A 21,086-nucleotide genomic window follows, 5' to 3' on the forward strand; every position below is an offset into this window, starting at 1 on the left:
TAATATCCAACTTTGAATCTGTGCTAATGAAAAGAGTTTGAATACAAAGATTCCAAAATAGAATCTTAAGAACAATAACAGCCATTCCATAACAAAGATTTAGAAATAATGTATGTATTTAAAAGAACAGATTCACAAATTTGCAATAACACAATAATAAATTAGGGATACATTCTAATGAATTGACTAGGAATCTGACATAGACTTTAAGAGCTAAAAGTCTGAAGAGATTGAAACAACAAGGTTTTTATTTTCTTTTTGAATCTAAATGAATAACAAATACAATTATACATAAAATGAAATAAGATATAATTGTAAATTCTTATGTTAAGATATTTCATTATAGTTTTTTTAATAATTATTATATAATACAAAAACATATATTAAATATTAAAGACAAAGATATTCAATAAATTTTTAATTTGGAGGTAGATATTGATTATCTGTGTCCAAAGTACTCTTTCTATAATCATTTGAAGATATATATGGTTTATTATTTACGTTGTGACTTTCCTCAAGTGTAATGTTGGACATAATATTCTTCAGCCATCCTAAATCTAATGGAGCGAACATAGCAACCTGAAACATAAAATATAGAGTAGCATATAATATAATATTATAGTTAATTTCTATGAGTAACATATGAATAATTTCAACAATACTAGAACTACCAGAGTGATCAAAACCAATTTGTAAAAAATTTAATAATCGTTTTTAGAGACTTGAATAATTCTTATTCGAAAAATAACCTTCATTCAGAAACGTGACCTTTATTCAGGAGGATGAAAGTCAAGGTCATCAGAAATTGGTCCCCCTAAACGCAATATTTACCATCGATAGTTCTAGTATATAATTATAGTATTAATATGGCAAGTATAAATAGCAATGTATGATTTAGTAATAGGATCGATATCGATATTACTAACGATGTTCAATTAATTCAGTATCAAAATATTCAATTAGAAATATCGATATATATCGAAGTTTTGAAGTTGAATCGATACCAAATGGAAAAAAATTATAGCAAATTAATACCCACGTGATACGTTATGAAAATATCGATACCTGTATGATATCGATATTTGCTCTGCTAATGTATCTCGATACACGTATTGATATTTCAGCAAACTTATTTCAACTCAGTGAATAAATATAAACATAAACAAAGGGAATTATATTTTATCAATTGAACAGTGACATTGATAATTACGATATAGGTAGACATTAAATTATGTGTATTTAATAAGTATTTAATATAAATATTAAGGAAAGGAATATTTTGTTAATTAAACACAATGACATTAATGGTTAATACCCTCTATAATATACTATATTATCATAAAGTATTAAACCTAAATCGATACTTTCATAGAAATATCAAATGGGTATTAATATTTTTGATGCCTATCTTAATAGTATCTGTATAATATTTGATACTGTGTCATAATTTGTACAGTATAATTCTGATTTCGTATAGTATTGATTCGATAGTAATCTGATTATTACGTATCTCTTACTTGATTTGATGGATAGCATCCTGTATCCTGACTATAAATTCCAGCTAATTCATAAGAACCGTCTTCATTTTGACAAGCAAGAGGTCCACCAATATCCGTGTCGCAAATATTATTTTTCTCTTCTTTAGGTGTAGCACATAGAATTCTATCTGCAATGTCAACTCCAAAATTCGTGTTTAGTAGTAATTCCTTGCAACGTTCCGTTGATAGTATGTCCATGCTAATAGCGTGCATGATTGCACCAGCGTAATGCGCTGAAACAGAAATATTTATGTAATTAATTAATCATTTAATTTGATTTTTTTGTTCTTAATGTTGCTGATATCTTTATTTTAATCTTCAACTTCTGACTTACTTTGATTACCATATAATATATAATCATAGTAATGTGGATATAATATATAATTATTATATACATATATATAAAGATAATAAAATTTTTATCTAGAGAGACAGAATCAGTATTTAGAAAATAACATTATTGTAATAAACAATATTTAAATTTTAATATACGTTTTCTATATATTTGTATTATTTTTTTAAATTTTATTTTATTTATATATCTTTAACCTCTTGACTGGGTATGACGAAATATTTCGTCATTGTGAAAGGAGTTATCCTTACACAAAATGTATTCCTCTTAAAAGGTAAACTTTACTTTTGATATTAAGAGAAATATTAGAATTTATGTTTATAACATGATGATAAATAATTTAAAATGATATTCTCTGCCTTTTATAATACTATATATATTCATAATTTATTACAAGTCAAATTCAAGTCAAATTTGATAGAATTTGGTACTATATTCCGATAATAAATTACAAATAAAATATAGCGTTAATAAAATGTTGATTTTCTATGGATTAGAAATAAATCTATATAAATTTAACGAAAAGAAATTTTTATCTATAAAAATTGATTAAATATATCTAAAAAATTCTAAAAAAAAAGATTTTTCTGTCATTGAAACAATATTATGTATCTAGTATTTTTATTATTTTAATATTATGAAATATAAAAATACTAGTATATTTGGTAAATGTTTAGTTTTTTCCTAATTATGACTTTTATAAATATTATTGTATATATTCACAATTTAATAATTAATTAGATACAGATGGTTGAAGAAATTTTTTCTTTCTCTTTTTTATAATTATTTTTTAATTACCTTGAAGAATGGATTTCCCCCAACCAGTGGTAATGCACAGTTTATTCTTTTGAAGTAAATGCTTTGACTTAGGCAAACATAAAGGATTTATATGAAGATCGAAAGTAATAGGATTCTCAAGATGTAACATTGCAAGATCATAGTCTCCAGATTTTCCCTTGTAATTAGGATGTAAACTGATGGATGATACATTGATGATTTGGAAAGTTAATGGTTCTTCGTGTCTCAATTCGTATCCTAATTTCCATTCCCCTAATTTTACCGAAATGTCCATCGGTGACAGGCTTCATTAATAAAATAATTAAAAAAATAAAATAAAAAATTATATTAATCATATACTGAAGTTAGAATTAGATAATAGATTTCAATCAATTTTTTAAATTATTTGATTATTCAAATTTTAGAGAGATAGTTAATTTATGAAGAAATTTACTTATATTTAATTGACATTTTATTCTGTAATACAGATCTCTTACTAAATTGTAGAAATTTAGCAATAAATTAAGAGTTTATTTGAAATTGAACAGTAAATTGAGATTATTCTCAAATTTCTGATATTTGATTTTTTCAGATCAGTAAATTCAATTTCTGCAATTAACTGCCTTACTATTCATACTTAACATGCTTACTTATCGACGCAATTAGCCGCTGTTAATACATTTTCAGGTCCAAGTAGAACACCAGAACAGAGAATTTTTCTTTCCTTTAAATGCAAGACCATCGCTTGCCACGGAATTTCGGCAAAAATTGTTTTAGTGTCTTCTACTTCAGATTGTTGCAATACCTAATTAACAAACACTAGTTTCTTAAAAATATATTCATTTATTCATATTCAGAATATTAATAATTCTGATACTTATGTTAATAGATATCACAGTCGTGACATATTAGACTATTTTAATTTTTTTTGTACTTTCTATTGTACTCATTATTGTTCATCTTATAGAGTCATATCACACGCATCATGTCCTCATTTATGGTTTTCAAAAAAGGAAGTTAAATGTGAAGCATGCAATTACTTACGCGACAGCGGCTAAAAAATTATGGGATCTTTAATATTTTATGTCTAAAATATATGAAATTTAGTATAAAAAAAACTGCTTTTCTGTTATCCGAATGTTCTCAACGACAATCGATGTTTTACTGTAGTTGATAATACAGCGAAAAAAAGACAGTGACATCATTTTTTACAATTATCATAAAGACCTAGCGATCTAATTGTGAGCTAATTAACATCATATATCATTCATTTCACAGACTATGCTGATTATCATTATATAATAAACTATTATAGTACAAACGCAGTTTATGTAATAAAAAAAGATAATATAGTTTATATGGTTTTTACATGTTACAGTTTTATCACTTTGCATGCAAATGTTACATGACATATAGTTAGTATATTGTAAAACAATATATAGCATTATTAGTAGTACAATATTAGCAAGCTTTTAAAATTCATGTTTATTTACATGCATTTGAAGACACTTACTTTGTTTCTAATACCACATTTTAATTTCAGTTCTGGAGCATTAGAAGCACCTTTTTCATCTCCGCCTGTTGTTGGAGGCACCAAATATATTTTTTTCGAAGAAATATCAGAATTTCCTCCTATCAACACCGGTTCAATTTCCTTGGTGATCTCTTCATTTACAGGAGTTTTTACAGGTACTTTGGTAGTTTTTACAGGTAATTTCACTTTAACAATATTCATAAACGTTGGAAATCCTTGTTCGTCAAATCCACCGGAATAATTTGCTGGGAGATTCCCTGTTGGCCAAGGATCTACGTAGTTTGGATCCCGGCAACACTTGCCAATTATTCCATTATCAGGATTTTTACAACTCTATAGAAAATACAACAATGTTTCATAAAAGTCAATAAAAATCCGATAGATATATATTTTCAAGTATCTCATGCCTAAGTTAATAATTTAAAGATTTATTAACGTGTTACATACAATAGAACCTCCTTTATCCGAACACACGAATATATTATTGTAATAGAACTCCATTTATATGATTTTCTATTATTGTCTGAATACAATAAAACTCTGTTTACATAAATTTGTCAGGGGACAAATACTTTATACAACTGAAGTTAAAATAATGTGAAGCTTCCATTATCCGTATTATCTGAATATTCGAATATTCTATTATTAATAAAACTATAATAATTATGATTTAAAAATATCTTTTTATTATGAAACGCGTTCTGACATTTATAATGACATATTGATGCTAAAAATATAAAATATCGATACTAGAAACGAAAAAATGGAAAAATTTATTTCTCCAAGACATGAGAATTTATCTCTAATATGTTAATAACAAACTAATTTTTTGAGTTTGTTGTTGAATTTATTATTTTTACTTACGCTCATTGGCACACGTCGAAGAAGTTGCTTTTCTGTCAATACAACAGGCTCTGGACTAATCATTCCGTCTATGGTGCAAAATTTCTCTTCAACACATAGCAGTGCTGCTGCACATCCAATCTGTATATGGGTTGGGATTGCAAGACCGCCTGATTTTGAAATTTCAATGAAAAAATGTTATAAAATTGTTGTTGATATAAGATATTCCTTAGTACTACTATGCTGTCCCATGCATTGCGTTAAAAGCCGATATTAATGGCAACAATTATTTCGTTTAGCAATCGGCAAATTAAAAAATTGAATAATTCATACGATTTGCTAAAGCATATTCTTCGGTTACATAACACTTAGAAGATCTTGAATATGTATGGAATAAACGTGTTACAGGTTGCTTCCCCGAGAAATTAATAATGAGAATCCTAAGTCAAAACGATTTCGAAATAGAAACGAAACACATCGGTTAGAAATCTCTTCAGTTAGAAACCTCTTTTAAAATATCTGACATCCTGTTTAGAAAAAATATAAACACGTTGTTCATAACACAATAAGAAAAGAATATATGTATGCCTTGAAATCATAAAAATTGTCTAATATTTTATATAAATTTTTCGTTACGTTGCAATCCAGAAACTGCAATTGAAAATTAATTATCTTGGCGCGTTTTGTAGCAATCACTTTTGTATTGTGCTATAAGCTGTTATTGCTATTTTTATTATTACGTACAGAAATTAATTTGATGCTTTTACCACTTGAATTTGAAAATTGAAAATTCAAAGAACTTGAATAATTATGTTAAATGAAAATTTCTCTCGGGTTGTTTTACAACTTTGAATAACTAAAAAATTAATTTCCTATCGGAATGATCCAAGAGTATAGACAAATTTATCTAAAGAAGGCATTGAATTAATCTTTATACGTAATAATTACATGTTGTTAACTATGCATATATTATAAAAGTGAGAAATTAAATTAATGTACTTTGTATAGAAAATCCAAAAATATTTGGCTCATCTTCCCCTTTATTTAGTTTAGCAACCTGGTTATAATTTGTGTTTGTTTGTCCAGTTTGATAATTTATATTATTGAAATTATTTTTTACATTTTTCTCAAATGTTTTCAATTCCCCTTCAAGTTCCTTTGCAATCGTGCAACAAACTTGATCATGAATTCTGCATTGCTGTGCCTATTAAGAGAAATATATAAGACAATGGTAATTTTATATTCAATAAAAATTAAATTTCTCATACTTTTGAAATGAAAGACGAAAGAAAGATCTATCACATCGTTATTACGATTAAGATCACGGAATAACATTTTGAAAAAGCATGCACAGGCTGTTTCAACTTATTCTACTGCGTTAACGAAATTCTTATACACAGAGTGCATCATGCTACTCTAACGAACAAAGTTATAAGACATCATGTTCTTTGATTTATGTCACTTTTTTCGCAAGGTGCGATATACATATAAAGTGTTTTATAATTTTGTCTGCCAGAGATAATCATAATATTTTAAAAACACACGAATAGTATTTACCTTGATGGACGAAGGATAAATGGCACTTTTACCAAGATGAACGTAACCGTTTACACAATCCTTTTTGCTAGTACAAATTCTATTCAATCCAGTACAGCTAACTGTAAAGTCATTATCCTGTTCCGCGATTTGCGAACCATCGGGAGCAAAATCATCGGTGTTTTGTTTAGGACTTTCAAATATCACCCCTTGCTGAGAATTTTGAAATAAAACACCGTGTTGTTCTGGTTGAAATATTACCTCTTGTTCAGGAGGTTGAAGCACACGTTGTTGCTCTGGAAGTTGAAATATTATTTGCTGTTCCGGAATTTGAAATGTGGCTCCCTGTTGTTCAGAATTTTGATATGCTACATGAAGAAAAAGATAATTTATAACATCAGTGATACGAACAGCTTGAACTTCATTTCATATGAAATCTTCTACTTAATGTATAGAAAAGATTTAACACGAGAGAATACAAAAATTCACTATACGTTGAAAATTTATTAGTAATGGATTTATTATTATAGATAAGATATATATTAGATATTAGATACTATAGAAAATTTTAATAAATTATTAATCGTTACGATAATTTTTGAAGTGATATTGAATGTATAAAATAATATAAAATTACTTGTAAGCATTTTTTTATATGAAAAATGATGAAATTTCATGGTGGTGAAAAAACGTGAAAAATTAATTATTACATTGTACGATTCTTTTGATATCATACAACCTTTGTTTGAAACATTTTTCTATATAAAAAATGAATTTTGAATAGGAATAAAATATCTAGGAATAAAAAATCTATCTTTCATTTTAAAATAGATTACAATAGAATTTAATAGATTATTTATAAATATTATTTATAAATATTAATATCAAATATACAAACCTGTGTCGGTTTGTGGCGAATAAGATAATCCATTTGTTGAAAAGATAGCAATTAATATTAATGAGCTGACAAGCATTTCTTTTTTGCTTCTTCTGTCTTGGTACGTCTGCAAAGATGATAAAACGACTGATATAAAAAATTATAGCCTTTCATGAAAATTTCAAAGTCATAAATTTGAAGTAGACTACGACTGAGCACTACGACCTTTTATGAACATAATTAAATAGCAACTTGTTTTATTAAATATTATAATAATTCTACTTTGGGTGTTTTGTATAGTATTTTTGCACATTATATATTGTGTGCATTTTTGCAACTTTCAGTTTCTCATAAATGTATAAAAATCGATAGTCTAATTATAAAAAAATGAAATAAATAGTAATGAAAAACATTATATCTGTGAATTATTTTGTGTTGATGAATGTAAAAAATAATCTGTTGCACATAATGTACCTAATATACAAGAACATATTATTAATTATTAACAAAATTTATCAAACAAAAATCAGCATGTTATCTCAATTTTACATACATATAACAAAAACGTAAATTATACTGAATGAATGTACTGTACATATGTAAGTGTAACAAATGTATTATACATGAAAGAATAAAAAATAAAACAAGATAAAAGAGGTAAAAGGAAAATTGAAAGTAAATATAAACGACTGATATGTTTCGTGACTAAAGACGAAGAAAGTGTTGCATATAATGCTGCTGACGTTTGAGCAAAGTGGTGAAAAGCATTAATTTTAATTTATGGAAAAAGGAAGACCCATCACCCGGAAATAGCTGATCCAGGCCACATCGCCTCGATCGAAAGAGAAAGGAATACACACATACAGAGATTCTCGATTTTTACTTTTCTAATGTCCTACATTCCAAGAATGATATTTTGGAGCTCACGTCATTCTTTCGTCGACCTCGAGAGTGTTTCACTTTGCCTCTCTATCTCCCTTTCTCCCTTCCACGCTGTTATTTCTTCGTTTATTTTAATAGCAATATATACATCTGTATATATATATATATATTATGGACATACCTTTAAAGCTATTATAACTATGTATTTTTATTAAAATTCATCTTTTTATAAATATAATATAAATATAAATAAAAAAATAGAGTCTCGACAGAAAATATTCTAAAAAATATTAATAACTCTGGTTTTGTATATGTTCTTTTCGCATTATATGCAATTTTTTTTTATAAATGCATAAAAATCTTTCCTGTTTTTTCAGCCGAAAATTTATTCTTGTTATCCGATAATTTATTACTAACAATAAAATTTAAATAAATTTAAATTTAACGCGCTGATTCTAGCTGTTTAATTTGATGAGGTCAGCATTTTACTTTTTATGAATATTGGGAAGTTTTGCTAATGTTTTCTGAGATTCACAAGCATAGTGTGACATAACTTATGTAAAGACGAATGATTTTTTCTGAGAAATTAATTAATTTTCTAAAACTTTTCTTCGTTTAAAGTTATTTTATAAAATGAACTCTCTTAGTAGTTTGTAATCTTTAACATGTCACATATTTATTTTTATAAATCTAATTATTTAATAATTTTCATAAAATTGGGAATTTTATTCCTGTAATCACACTCAACTTTTAAAATTTAAAATTTAAAATTCTTAAAATTCTTAAAATTTTTAAAATTGTTAAAATTAAAAATTTTAAGATTTGATCTAAAATTCTCATATTTATCACTTTTTAAAAAATATGTCAACTTAAAACTTTCATTTTATGCATATTCATTGCTAATTATAAATTTATATTTTTCAGTTTTATTTTATATTCCACAATCAGTTATGAAAGTAAAATTAAAAGATATACTTCACGCGATTTTTTTTTCAGCTTACAATTTTTGATATATAGTAAAAATAAACAATTCATTTAAATAATTTTGATTTAAAAAAATGTATACCAGTTTTCTGAAAAAATATTATGCATTACGATAATGTAATAAAAACATTTATTCAATCTCTATAAGATCTTTTCGTTTAAAGGAGTAAATAAAAAAATTTTATTTTATTAAAAAATGGTTGAAATAATTAGATATAACAAATACATTGAGTTAGAATATTATCTATTAATTTATAAAAATAGAATGATATTTTATGAAGAGAAAAATAAGAGATTGTATAAAATAATAAAAATCTTGTGAAGATACTGCATATATAAAATAAATATTACAAGGAAAAATGATAATAACAAATAAGAAAATTACACAATAAAAATAAAAATGAATAATTAACTTAAAATTAAAGAAGATAAACTTTATTTTAAACTTTTAATTTTAAATTTAATAATTCAGAAATTTCAGGATTCAGAATTTTTGTTACTTGTTACTGTGAAAAATTGACAAGCATTATTATTTTATAGTAAATAATTGCATTATAATTTTTATAAATTTCTTTGATGAAGGTGAATGAAACGTATTGTACAAACAACTTTGGTAAAAGTTTGAATATTAGTTTAATTTTTGTAATTTTATGTTTATTCATGCGCATGAACAAAACTGAAGATTCGAAGGTCAAGATTAGAAATAATGGTTACCTGTTTGATAGATCCGAAGGTGATGAGTACGATTCACTAAATGGAATTTACTTTTCCACGTGATACCCAAAAGAAAGTTAATAAAACTGGCGCTGCTTTAGTATTCGTTCTTCTTTTATATCGATTCGCCAATCTTCGATATCTCCCTACCATCCCAATCGCAATTGCAACCTTGTAGCCACATTCTTGGACCGAGATCTTCTTCGAAAATTTTCTTAAATCTGGCAACATAATTTTTCTAATTCGTTTACTAATCAAATATATAATGTACTTATATTTTAAAGAATGTTATAAATATAAATAAATATAAATATATATGAATAAAATAATTATAAAATATAATTCATACAATTATGTAAAATAAATAATAAAATATATAATAAATATAATTTATATATTATAAATAAATATAAATATAAAAATTATATACAGGTATTTTCGTTGATTAAAAATAACTGTTATATATATATATCAAATTTTTTTATAAACATATAGCATACTAAAATTATGCTAAATTATTTACTATGATTTAAAATTTTAACATCACCAGTTTTATGCATTTTAAGAATCCATTTCCAAATAAATAATTCTTTTATTATTATTGAGAATTTTAAATGTTGACTCATTTTGATGTACATTTTTTGTTATACATATGTGTGTGTGTGTGTGTTATATGGAGAATCGAACGTTTCTTGGCATTGAGTTTTAAAATATGTGAATTTTTATGAAGATCATCCTCCACAATCTTGCTTGACTATTCTTATTTTACGTCTTTGTTATTACTCACTCTACGCTTTTTTTATTTATCAGTTTACCTTTTTATCTTGTTTTAAGGATATTGCACATATCTTCTGTATTCTATAAAATTCTTGCAGAAAGCTTTTGTTACTCTTAATTTGAATACTCATTTATTAAATTAATTTTTAAGTAAAAAAGTAAAGCTATCTGAATCTAAGTGAAAGTATTTGAATGTAAATAATCTTATATGACATTACATTACACAAACAAAAAGTGTAAAATGAAATTTTTTTATCTGAGCATTCCATTTTACTATACTATATAAAAGTCTACATTTAAACGAATGTATCGTGCGAAATTATACAGTAATATATTATTGATACATTGATATATTATTGACACATTAATATATTATTAAAATTACAAATTTTATCAGCCGATCACATCAATGAAAATTGTGTCGCAACTTTTTCAATATTAGATATCTATGTTGAAACTTCTGAATTTTAGAATATAAGGTGACCCACGCAACTAAACAAAACTATCAAATGATTTGACAAACCATCCTATAATATTGCATCGGAATTTTATTTATTTTTTTATTATTAGCTTTTATTTTATCTAGAGATTAATTTCTAATAAAAAGTTTATTTTAATTTTTTTTCTCTTCCTTAAATTGCGAATATAATAATTTATTTATGAATATGATAATCTATGTAACACTAGTATAACACTTAACACGATTAAACATTAATATACCAGCAATATCTATATTTTTTTATTTATGCAAAAAATATTACTAGGAATATTTTGCTTATTTTTTTATGAAGTATGAACAAAAATGCATCGATAGAAATTTTTGTGTGAAAGTCATAAAAATTTCCTCCTCTAAAAAAAGTGTCGTGTTATTTATTACATTTATAATATAGTTTGTAATCCATCATGATGACAAGATTTACATATTTAATATAACATATTATATTATATAACTTTATTTATAACTCCTACGTAGTTCCTATAGGAATATGGAATTTCTATGCTCTTAATCGAAATCTGTTCAAACCTACAAACAACGCGAGTTATATTGTAGTAAAACTCCTTTAAGTTCTTGAAAGAGAATCATTTTAGTGATATGAATATTAAAGATTTGCTATTGGTAGAAGCAAATTTGGATGAACTAATTAGTTAACTTAAATCAATTTAGGAAATGATGGTACAGATAGAAATTCTGAAGCTAAGAAGTTTCTGTTAAAAAAATATGCGAAGCAGACAGCAGACTCTGAAAATCAAAATCTCCAGAAAGACTTAGAAGCTAATAAAGAAGAAAATTAGTTTTAAGCAAATTTTCTTTTAATTCTCACTCCTGGCGAAAAGTTTTCGATCAAACATAAACATTCGAAGGTATTACAAAATACTGAAATCTTTCTCGTCCATAAATTGAATTGGAATTACTAATTTTATTTTCTCATATATTGTAAACATATGCAATTGCGTTTTACAGTTCGAAGGCTTTCATGCTTTTAAATACCTTCGAATTATTTATGTTTGATCGAAAACTTTTTGACAGAGGTATATAACTTTTAATTTCTATTCCTAGTTGACAATCTAATGCTAGAAAGTAGGAATACTTTAAGGAATTTTCATTTCATTGATTTTAACTAATCGATTCTGATATATGAGTAATATAATATCGAATTTCTATCATTGAACCGATGTTCGCCTTGAAAGTAAAGGTCATGTTTTCGAGCGTGTATTAAAAATATGCATGTAGTGAATAATTGAATGATTGAATCTATGTTCGGAAACACGGATACGGGCACTAAATCAAGTTTTATTTTCTGTGATTATTAATGTATTCTAATAAGATATCTAAATACATAAAAACATTGTAGGCGACAATAAAAACCACTGATTTTTTTAGTGGTTTTTTAGCGCACTCTATGTTAAATAACGGTGAATTGGGGAATTACATCAAGTAAAAATATATGTCGGTATCTCAGAACTTGGTTTGCAATTCATATACCTCGTCTGTGCTTAAACTAAGAGAATCTATCTCTATCACTCTTTCATTTTATCAAGCTTACAATATTTACCATTGTAAGCTTGATATTTATCTTTTATCATTGTATTAATTTGACACCAAGGAATAAATTAAGTTGGAAAAACGAGGGATGAATGAGAATTGTTTTTGTCTCCACTTTGTTTCAACGTTTTGTCTGCCGACCTCCTATGAAAAATATGTATCGCCAATAATTGACGTGTTCGGATTACAGGAAAACAGTAGTTGATGCACAAACCGCTTTCACACGGAGATACGTGTATCGCAAATGGTAGATGGTAGATAGTGTATACGTAGACTGATGAACGCGTTCACACAACGATTCTTGTGTGATACAAAAACGAAGTATCGTGTTACATATATGATGAATACCGAATGCATATACACCAATCTTATAATAAATTAATATATTTATTATATCTGTAAAATTAATATATACATATAATTATTAAAAGGATCATTTACATGTATAATATATACCTTATAAATGAAATCTTAAATGGGAAAATCGTCAGACGTCGACGACGATTCATTTGGGGAAGACAGTGACGTTTGAATTTCTGGAGTATGAATATTTGAAGTTTGAGAACTGCAGAATGTGGCAGTTTCAGATGTGGTTGGATTATCTGGATGAGCGGTGGATGATCTTTGAAAAACGTAATTCGAGTGATTATTGAAATTACTGTAATAGCCTCGATTAGCTTTCGTAAATATCTCCATGATATCGCTTTGAATGATATGACGTATATTTTTGTCGTAGCTGCGCAATTTTGAAGCTACCAAATTTCCAAAATGATAACTTTCGTCGTTTAGTTGATGAGCCGAGGTCGTTAAAATTCTAAAGGCTTTATTGAGACGTTGGTCTACCGATGGATTCAGTCTTTTTTTGCATAGCTGAGAGCATTGTGACTGAGGGTATTGTAAATTATCCGTGCCGGGATCAGGGCTTTTATTCTGTAATTTTGCGACAGAAGAATTTATTTTTTCACCCTTTACTAAAATTTCGGTTGATTCATCCGCTTGTTCGTTTGTAGCCTGTATTTCAAAGAAAAAGTTACCTCTTTTTTTTTATCGTGAATTATCAAATTAAAATATTACTGATAGACGAATAGAAATTAATTATTTGAACAAAGTACACATACCGTGCTCATTGTACGTCTAGGCTTTCTGTCCCATATGAATCTCATACTTTCGAAGGCAAACCAAGAACTTTTATAAACTTCCTGCGTTCCTAGACAGAAAAAAAAGAAGAAAATAAATAAAAGAAATCAAAATCATCCGAACCGAGTCGAATTTTATTCACCTTTCCCAGCACGGATGCTTTTCCTCATTTTCATTTTCTCCCTTCTGAGGGCTGCTAAAAGATATTCCATTTTCTTTTTGCATTGATGCACCGATTTTTTCATCTCCTGTGCAATCTCATGCCATGCATCTTCTTTCCGCATTTTATTATAGTGATTTGGATTTTTCAGATCCCAAAGCAAACTCTTTTTACGATACAGTTCTATAAACTCGAGTGTCTCTTTCTTACTAAACTCCATTTTATCGTGGAAGATAATCTTCAATTAGTAAAAGTTCCTACACGCACACTGTGTGCGAGCTTTTGTACTTGCAGAGGAGATCCGAACAATCGGGCGTCCACGGGAGAAATGAACGAGCAACGGTATAGTGAAACATGAAACATTTCCAATCTAAGGCCGATTTCACACAGAGATACGCGTATCGTGATACATATATCCCTGTGTGAAGTCAACCTATAGGCGAGTATCGACCTGTTACCTATACGCGTATCATATCACCATTATGTACTATCCAATGACACGGTACAACGTATCACTCTGTTAATTTTTATACGTAGATCGCCAATCAATGTATCTTTTTACTCTCTATAAAAGAAAATTAAAGCTTTATTAATAATCGAAAAAATGCTTAAATGCATGAAAAATATTTTATCCATATTCTTATAAAAGATAGGAATAAAGATACTGTAAGGATAAGCATAATGTAGTTTGCGTCTTATGTTTTTCTTGTCTTTCAATAGTAGAAATAAACGAACAACTGTATAATAAAACAAATTTTTCATTTAAACTAAATATCACATCATTTCTTTGATATACAGTAAAATAACTAATTAACAAATGACCAATTATTTTCATTGCGTATCTTTGTATCGAATTTTGACGCGCAACACGGACATCATATTGTAACACTGATACACAACGGTAATATGATACGCGTCCAACAGGTGGATACAGGTTTTTAATACCTAATCGACGGGTCAGTTACATATATGCGCGCTCTTTGCATAACACTTAGAAGAAAGGCCTTCAACTTACATTGAATGATTTAGAATTTAAATGATTCTTTTTTTACTTTTGCTCATCTTTTACTGGAGAATTCGTATATGTAAAGATATGGTAACAAAAATCACAACAGTTTTCAACAGAACTAAACGTATATTTTTATCACTTTTGTTACTTCATGAAAAAATGAAAAAAATCTTTAATAGTTTACCAATGAATAGTATTTTCAAAACAGGTATCCCTCTCAAGAGGAATAGCACATGATGTACATATCGAATTAATATAATAAAATATAAAATACGATACAAAATATTTTCTTGAATAAGCAATATTGCAATTTATTTTTTTTTAAACAGGGTTTTAATTAAAAAATTTTTATTCTATATTCTCGATTTATCTTTTTCCTAAAAAAAAAAAAAGATTTATTTAGCATAATGTCTGAAATAAATATAAATGTTTTTTTCTTATCATCAAAAACAAGCAAGATATTTAAAATATAAATTGTATAGGATATTCATACAATAGATAATTGTATGAAAGAAAGTTTTACACATAAAAAAAGTATACACATGATAACGAACATCATCTTTTTTATTTCTTTCGCGTTGAAAAAGATCTGTAAACATAAAATTCTTTCTAAAGATTCTTGAAAACTTTCAAAAGATCATCTTCGTAGAATAATAAGTTTCAAATTTTTTATTCTCTTTTCCATTTCCTCCACTTTCTTTCTCTGATGACTACGTAAATAATGTTTAACCTGTTAAACGGATCGTCCCTTAATTAGAAATCTTAATTATGAAATTCAAAGTTAATAGTGAAGACAAATCAATTTTAATTAGTCAAATTTAGTCCTTGCAAATATAAAATATAATATAATTTATTTATAATAAAAATGGAATTATGTGTAAAAAGGAATTTTTAGATAAAAAATTTATTATTCTAATGACGAATTGACTCGTCTTCCCCGATTAATAGGTTAACAAAGAATTATATCAGTCATTATATTGCCTAACAAATCATTTTTCACGATTTTCCACCAAAACCACCCATTAAATTTCCAAGTCCTCCTGCCGCACCCTGTTGAAGTTGTTTCATGATATTTTGTAATCCTGGCATGCCACCTGCGAAAAGAAAAATGGTAATATTTAAATAGAAGGAACATAAAGCTGATTCAAACTTATATAAATACTCATAATACACAAATTAGAAATATTCACATTTTTAAAAACAATGAATGGAAACAAACAAAAATTAAATCAATTAATTATATGTTTCTTAAAATTCTTTAATTTTATATCGAATTATAGTCAGTATTATTCAATAAAATCATTACATACCCATTTGATGTAAAACTCTGGGATCCATCATTTTTGCCATTTGATGATTTAACTTTGCCATTTGTATTGAATTTACATTTTTAGACATATCTCCTGCTTTGAATAATCCTTTAATACCACCCATTTTCTTGACAACTGCTGCGAATTTTGTATATTGTGTAATTACATCTTTGACTTCTTTTTCTGTTACTCCAGAACCTTGTGCTACTCTTACAATTCTGCCTGGTTGTTTACTAAATAATTTCGCACCATCTCTGTTGTCCAATTCTATAAATATTCGTTTACTTAATATTTTTTATTTTTTATTTAGAAATTATGAAACTATAAATTAAATATATATTTATTAATATACAAGCCTAATTATATGCTACAAACTGTTTTTTCGGTGATTACTTCAATGAATTTCTCCCTAGAATTTATAGATGTTAAAAAAATATAAATTTTTCTTGACATTTCTCACAGATTTCATATTGTTTGTTATAATTAAATATAATTAAAATAAAAAAGTAACCTGTATCATTCATACTGTCCATAATAGTCATTATACGTTTTAGTCTTGCCATAGACTCTTGTTCTGTACCTTTCGACATAAAGTCTTGACTAAAACCAGGTATCATTCCCTATTTAACAAAAAATCTCTTTTATTTTAACCAAAAAATATTTGGATATATATTTTATATAAATGTATATATAATATATAATATATATTTATAAGATATTTTAAGAATTATAAAGAGAAAATAAAAATGTAAATTACAAATAAAAATTTAAATCTCTTAAATGAATCCTTTAAAAAATATTAAAAATATAAAACTTACCATTAGTTGAGAAAATGGCCCCATTTTCATAACATTTTGAAACTGTTCATACATGTCCCTCAGAGTAAAATGTCCATGTTTGATTTTTTCAAGTAGCTCTTCGTTATCATCAAGATTTAATTCATTTACTTTGTCTATAAGTCCTTCAATATCGCCCATACCCAATAATTTACTAATAAAAGGTTTTGTTTTGAATGGTTCTAAATCATCTATATGCTCTCCTGTACCCACAAAGATTACTGGACTTTGTGTTGCGGCAACTCTATAGAAATATACTTACATATATAGTATCAAGAATCTCTAATTTTTACAAAATTAAATTTCTCCGATTTGGTTACAATGTAATGTAAATTAAATTTCGTTATATTACAATCAGGTGTCAATTAAAAATATATTCTTATATAAGTATTGTTTTATGAAAAATTTATAAGGAATATAAATATCACTTTGATAATTGCATTTTAGTGAATTATTGAGATTTATTACTAATATTACCATAGTCATTGTTACTATCTTTTAATATTATTTTTAGTCGAATTATTTCTTGTACTAATGTTTCATTAAACATTATTTTTACTTATAATATTATTTAAATATGAATATAATTTAAATACCATATTTTAAAAATTATAAGCATGTGAAAATATTTTATAAAAGTTTGAAGAATCTATTTTCAAAATATGAAATATATACTTACGCTGAAAGAGCACCTCCACCTTTTGCATGTCCATCCAGTTTTGTAATAATGATAGAACCGACATTAACACGTTCCTTGAAAGCTTTTGCTTGAGCTTCACAAGCCTGACCTATCGTTGCATCCATTACAAAAATTATATTATCTGGTTGCTAGAAATAATAAATTTTATTTATTAATGTTAAATTTTAATAAAGTTAATATAATTATAATTTAATAAGTTATATTTTTTAATTTATTGATAGAAAATAAAATTTTTTAATTATTAATAATATTATTAATAATATTCAGATATTATTGATTTCTGTTTATTAGACAGTACTTGGAATAGATAGAAGCTATTAAATTACTTACAACTGCATTTGCAACTTGAAGCATTTCCTCAAACAAAGACTCTTCCTGTTTGTGCCTACCACTAGTGTCAACGATAATAATTTCGTAACCTTCTTTTTTAAACATTTCCACGCCATCCTGTGCTATTGTAACGGGGTCAACTTCTGTGTAGCTAAATGATAAATTTGTTCAGTTTTATTATTTATTTCCTAATTATATTCACACGGAACCGCGCTGCGGTAAAATACTACAAACACTAGATTTATATTACTCTCGAATATTACAAATTAAAAAAATTTAAATTAATTAAAATCACTGAATTTCAAGCTTTAAAATATAAAATATATTTATATATAAAATATATTTTTTATAAATATCTCAGAAATTAAGACCGAACAGCGGTAATATTTGTAGGAAAAAGTTATTTAGGATAATAATCTTGACATATTTCAAATTCATTAAAATCAGAGCTGAATAAAAAATAATTTTTAAATTATTGCTCACCTTCCATAAAATGGAATTCTTGCTTTTGTTGCATTTTGTTTTATTTGATCATATGCACCAGCACGAAAAGTATCAGCACAAACTAAACAAGCCTTCCAATTTTTCTTTAAATAATGATAAGCAAGTTTTGTACAAGTAGTTGTTTTGCCTGAACCTTGTAAACCAACAAACATGATTACATTAGGACGTCCTTTGATTGGTTGATAAGCTTTTACTCCAGGATCAATGAGCTGCAACAAAATGATCATAAAATTTTCTCTTTATTTTAAAAGATTATTAGAAGAAATTCAAGACTAGATAATTATAATAGATCAAACAATATTAGTTGATTAATCTAACTATAATAGTATAAATAATTATAATAGTAAAACTAAGGAACAACATAAATATAATGATTAAGAATAAAATATTTAATAAAACAAATATGATTAAAAATTGATATTAGCTATATTGCAAAGAACTATGATAATAAACATTTAATATGATACAAGATACAAAGATCAAAATTATATATACACAAAGATCAAAATTATATATACACAAGATTACTACAAAAGTAATTGACAAATTTGTTAACATATTCAGTGCGATATTGTTACTTTTAAAACATTTATAACATATACATAACAAAATATTTATCTCTGTTAATATTTATTTTTAAATAATAAATAATTTATTTAACATACCTTTACAAGTTCTTTAAATACAGCACTCTGTATCATTCTCCTCTTATTAAGGCCACCAGCTATATCATTAATATCAATTACAAGACGTACATTTTCTCTCAGCTTTTTGACAAGCCTGATATTAACATCTGATTCAAGTAATGCCGCACATATTTCTTTTAGCATAGAATTTAAAACCTATCAAAAAAATATCAATATAAGAATATAGTAAATGTGCTTATATTACTTTAATTAATAAATACTATTCTAGTTATTCTAGCTATGAGAATATTAATTAAAGCAAATTACATTAATCTATGTGACTTACACTAATACACATTAATCCATATAACAATATAATTAAAAATTTAGATTATTTAAAATTTATTATTTTAAATTCATGAATTATATAACATATGTAAAATATTTATTGTCACATATTTTATCATATAGAATACTGTATGAAGTAAAAATAAAAATGTCATTTTAGAATGCAAATAAAGCTTAATTGATTTAATTTCTTTCAAAATGTTATCAATATAAAAATACTAGAAGTTTAGTAAAGGTTTAAGATTAATAATAAAGAAGTAAAGATTTATAATAAAGAAATCATGAACTTTTTATTGTATATTATAGTTCAATATTGTACTAACTACAAATTCTTGGATAATCATATATACATGTATCTACTTTAATATTTCATTTCTATACAATACATACATTTACATGTATATACATATACAAATATATGTAAATATAAAATGTTAAATATTTCTTTTGACATCAATATTTATATCAATAATTATTATTTTGACTTTTTAATAAATTGAATTATAGAAATTATGAAATTCATTAAATTAATTATACTGAAGAAATGAAAAACATCTGGAAAATATTTATAATCTAACATATATTAAATAACATATATCAACATATGTTACAATTTTAATTAGTTGTATCAACATGAATTTTAAGGTTATGTTACTGTAGGAATACTTACTTCCTCATTGATGACAGTTGCATTGCTAAGGGATCGTAGTGCAGATGTTATTTTACGACCTAAATCTGCGAGAACCATTTTGCTACTATTTAATTTCTACGTAAATTAAAAAGGAAAAACTATATCACAGACGAGGTACAGAACCTCGTTACGGAACAATCGTTATCCAAATTTTGCCAATGCACTATAGTGACACATTCGGGTTTTAATATAAAATTGAATACAATTTTTATATTTATTTATCAAAAGTTTTGGACTTTTTATTTTTGAGTGAACAGTCACAGGTTTGGGAGATTCTTGACATTAGAATATCTTTTCGTCACACTACATAAACCACAAAACGAGGGTGAAAAAGATAGGTTGTGTTATGTTAGGCTGGGTCATTGATAACTAATGTTGACTAGATTATTAACATCATGTTGTTGCAATCAGGCATTGTTTCCGTAAGTTTTATCATAATTAAAACTGTATATATGAATAATATATGAATGTAATATATGAATAATTTAAATCTGACAGAAACTTGAAGATATCATTTATTTGTATTTATCAGAATAATAATCAAATGAAAATTAATTTTTTCATTACGAATTATTGA

At 26.0% G+C, this 21,086-nt stretch overlaps 3 protein-coding genes across 5 annotated transcripts; all 3 read right to left on the minus strand.

Moving 5' to 3' along the window:
* Window positions 1-333: 333 nt before the first annotated feature.
* On the minus strand, window positions 334-10,155 carry LOC122529536. Of its 2 annotated transcripts, none has more exons than XM_043655765.1 (10): window positions 10,038-10,155; window positions 7,479-7,584; window positions 6,602-6,948; window positions 6,044-6,248; window positions 5,066-5,214; window positions 4,181-4,534; window positions 3,318-3,472; window positions 2,689-2,972; window positions 1,518-1,771; window positions 334-579 (listed from the first exon to the last, which is right to left on the minus strand). In XM_043655765.1, exons 2-10 carry the CDS (start codon window positions 7,552-7,554, stop codon window positions 418-420), a joined length of 1,986 nt encoding a protein of 661 aa, XP_043511700.1. In that variant the 5' UTR covers window positions 7,555-7,584; window positions 10,038-10,155; the 3' UTR covers window positions 334-417. The 2 variants fall into 2 exon arrangements, with proteins under 2 accessions (XP_043511700.1, XP_043511701.1); XM_043655766.1 differs by lacking the exon at window positions 10,038-10,155 and adding an exon at window positions 8,385-8,405.
* An 85-nt stretch (window positions 10,156-10,240) lies between these two features.
* LOC122529538 lies at window positions 10,241-15,441 on the minus strand. Of its 2 annotated transcripts, XM_043655770.1 has the most exons (5): window positions 14,821-15,441; window positions 14,138-14,720; window positions 13,977-14,065; window positions 13,315-13,869; window positions 10,241-10,258 (listed from the first exon to the last, which is right to left on the minus strand). In XM_043655770.1, the coding sequence occupies exons 2-4, from the start codon at window positions 14,373-14,375 to the stop codon at window positions 13,330-13,332; spliced, it is 867 nt and encodes a 288-aa protein (XP_043511705.1). In that variant the 5' UTR covers window positions 14,376-14,720; window positions 14,821-15,441; the 3' UTR covers window positions 10,241-10,258; window positions 13,315-13,329. The 2 variants fall into 2 exon arrangements, with proteins under 2 accessions (XP_043511705.1, XP_043511706.1); XM_043655771.1 differs by lacking the exon at window positions 10,241-10,258 and having other exon boundaries at window positions 13,246-13,869; window positions 14,978-15,440.
* Window positions 15,442-15,707: 266 nt separating this feature from the next.
* LOC122529515 (signal recognition particle 54 kDa protein) lies at window positions 15,708-20,869 on the minus strand. Its single transcript, XM_043655720.1, has 9 exons — window positions 20,489-20,869; window positions 19,510-19,686; window positions 18,824-19,053; window positions 18,341-18,491; window positions 17,990-18,138; window positions 17,293-17,554; window positions 16,986-17,094; window positions 16,475-16,741; window positions 15,708-16,258 (listed from the first exon to the last, which is right to left on the minus strand). The coding sequence occupies exons 1-9, from the start codon at window positions 20,564-20,566 to the stop codon at window positions 16,161-16,163; spliced, it is 1,521 nt and encodes a 506-aa protein (XP_043511655.1). The 5' UTR covers window positions 20,567-20,869; the 3' UTR covers window positions 15,708-16,160.
* Between the last annotated feature and the right edge of the window lie 217 nt (window positions 20,870-21,086).

This window comes from Frieseomelitta varia, unplaced genomic scaffold (assembly GCF_011392965.1).
Source record: "Frieseomelitta varia isolate USP_RPSP 00005682 unplaced genomic scaffold, Fvar_1.2 scaffold_291, whole genome shotgun sequence".
In the NCBI taxonomy this organism is placed as follows: domain Eukaryota; kingdom Metazoa; phylum Arthropoda; class Insecta; order Hymenoptera; family Apidae; genus Frieseomelitta; species Frieseomelitta varia.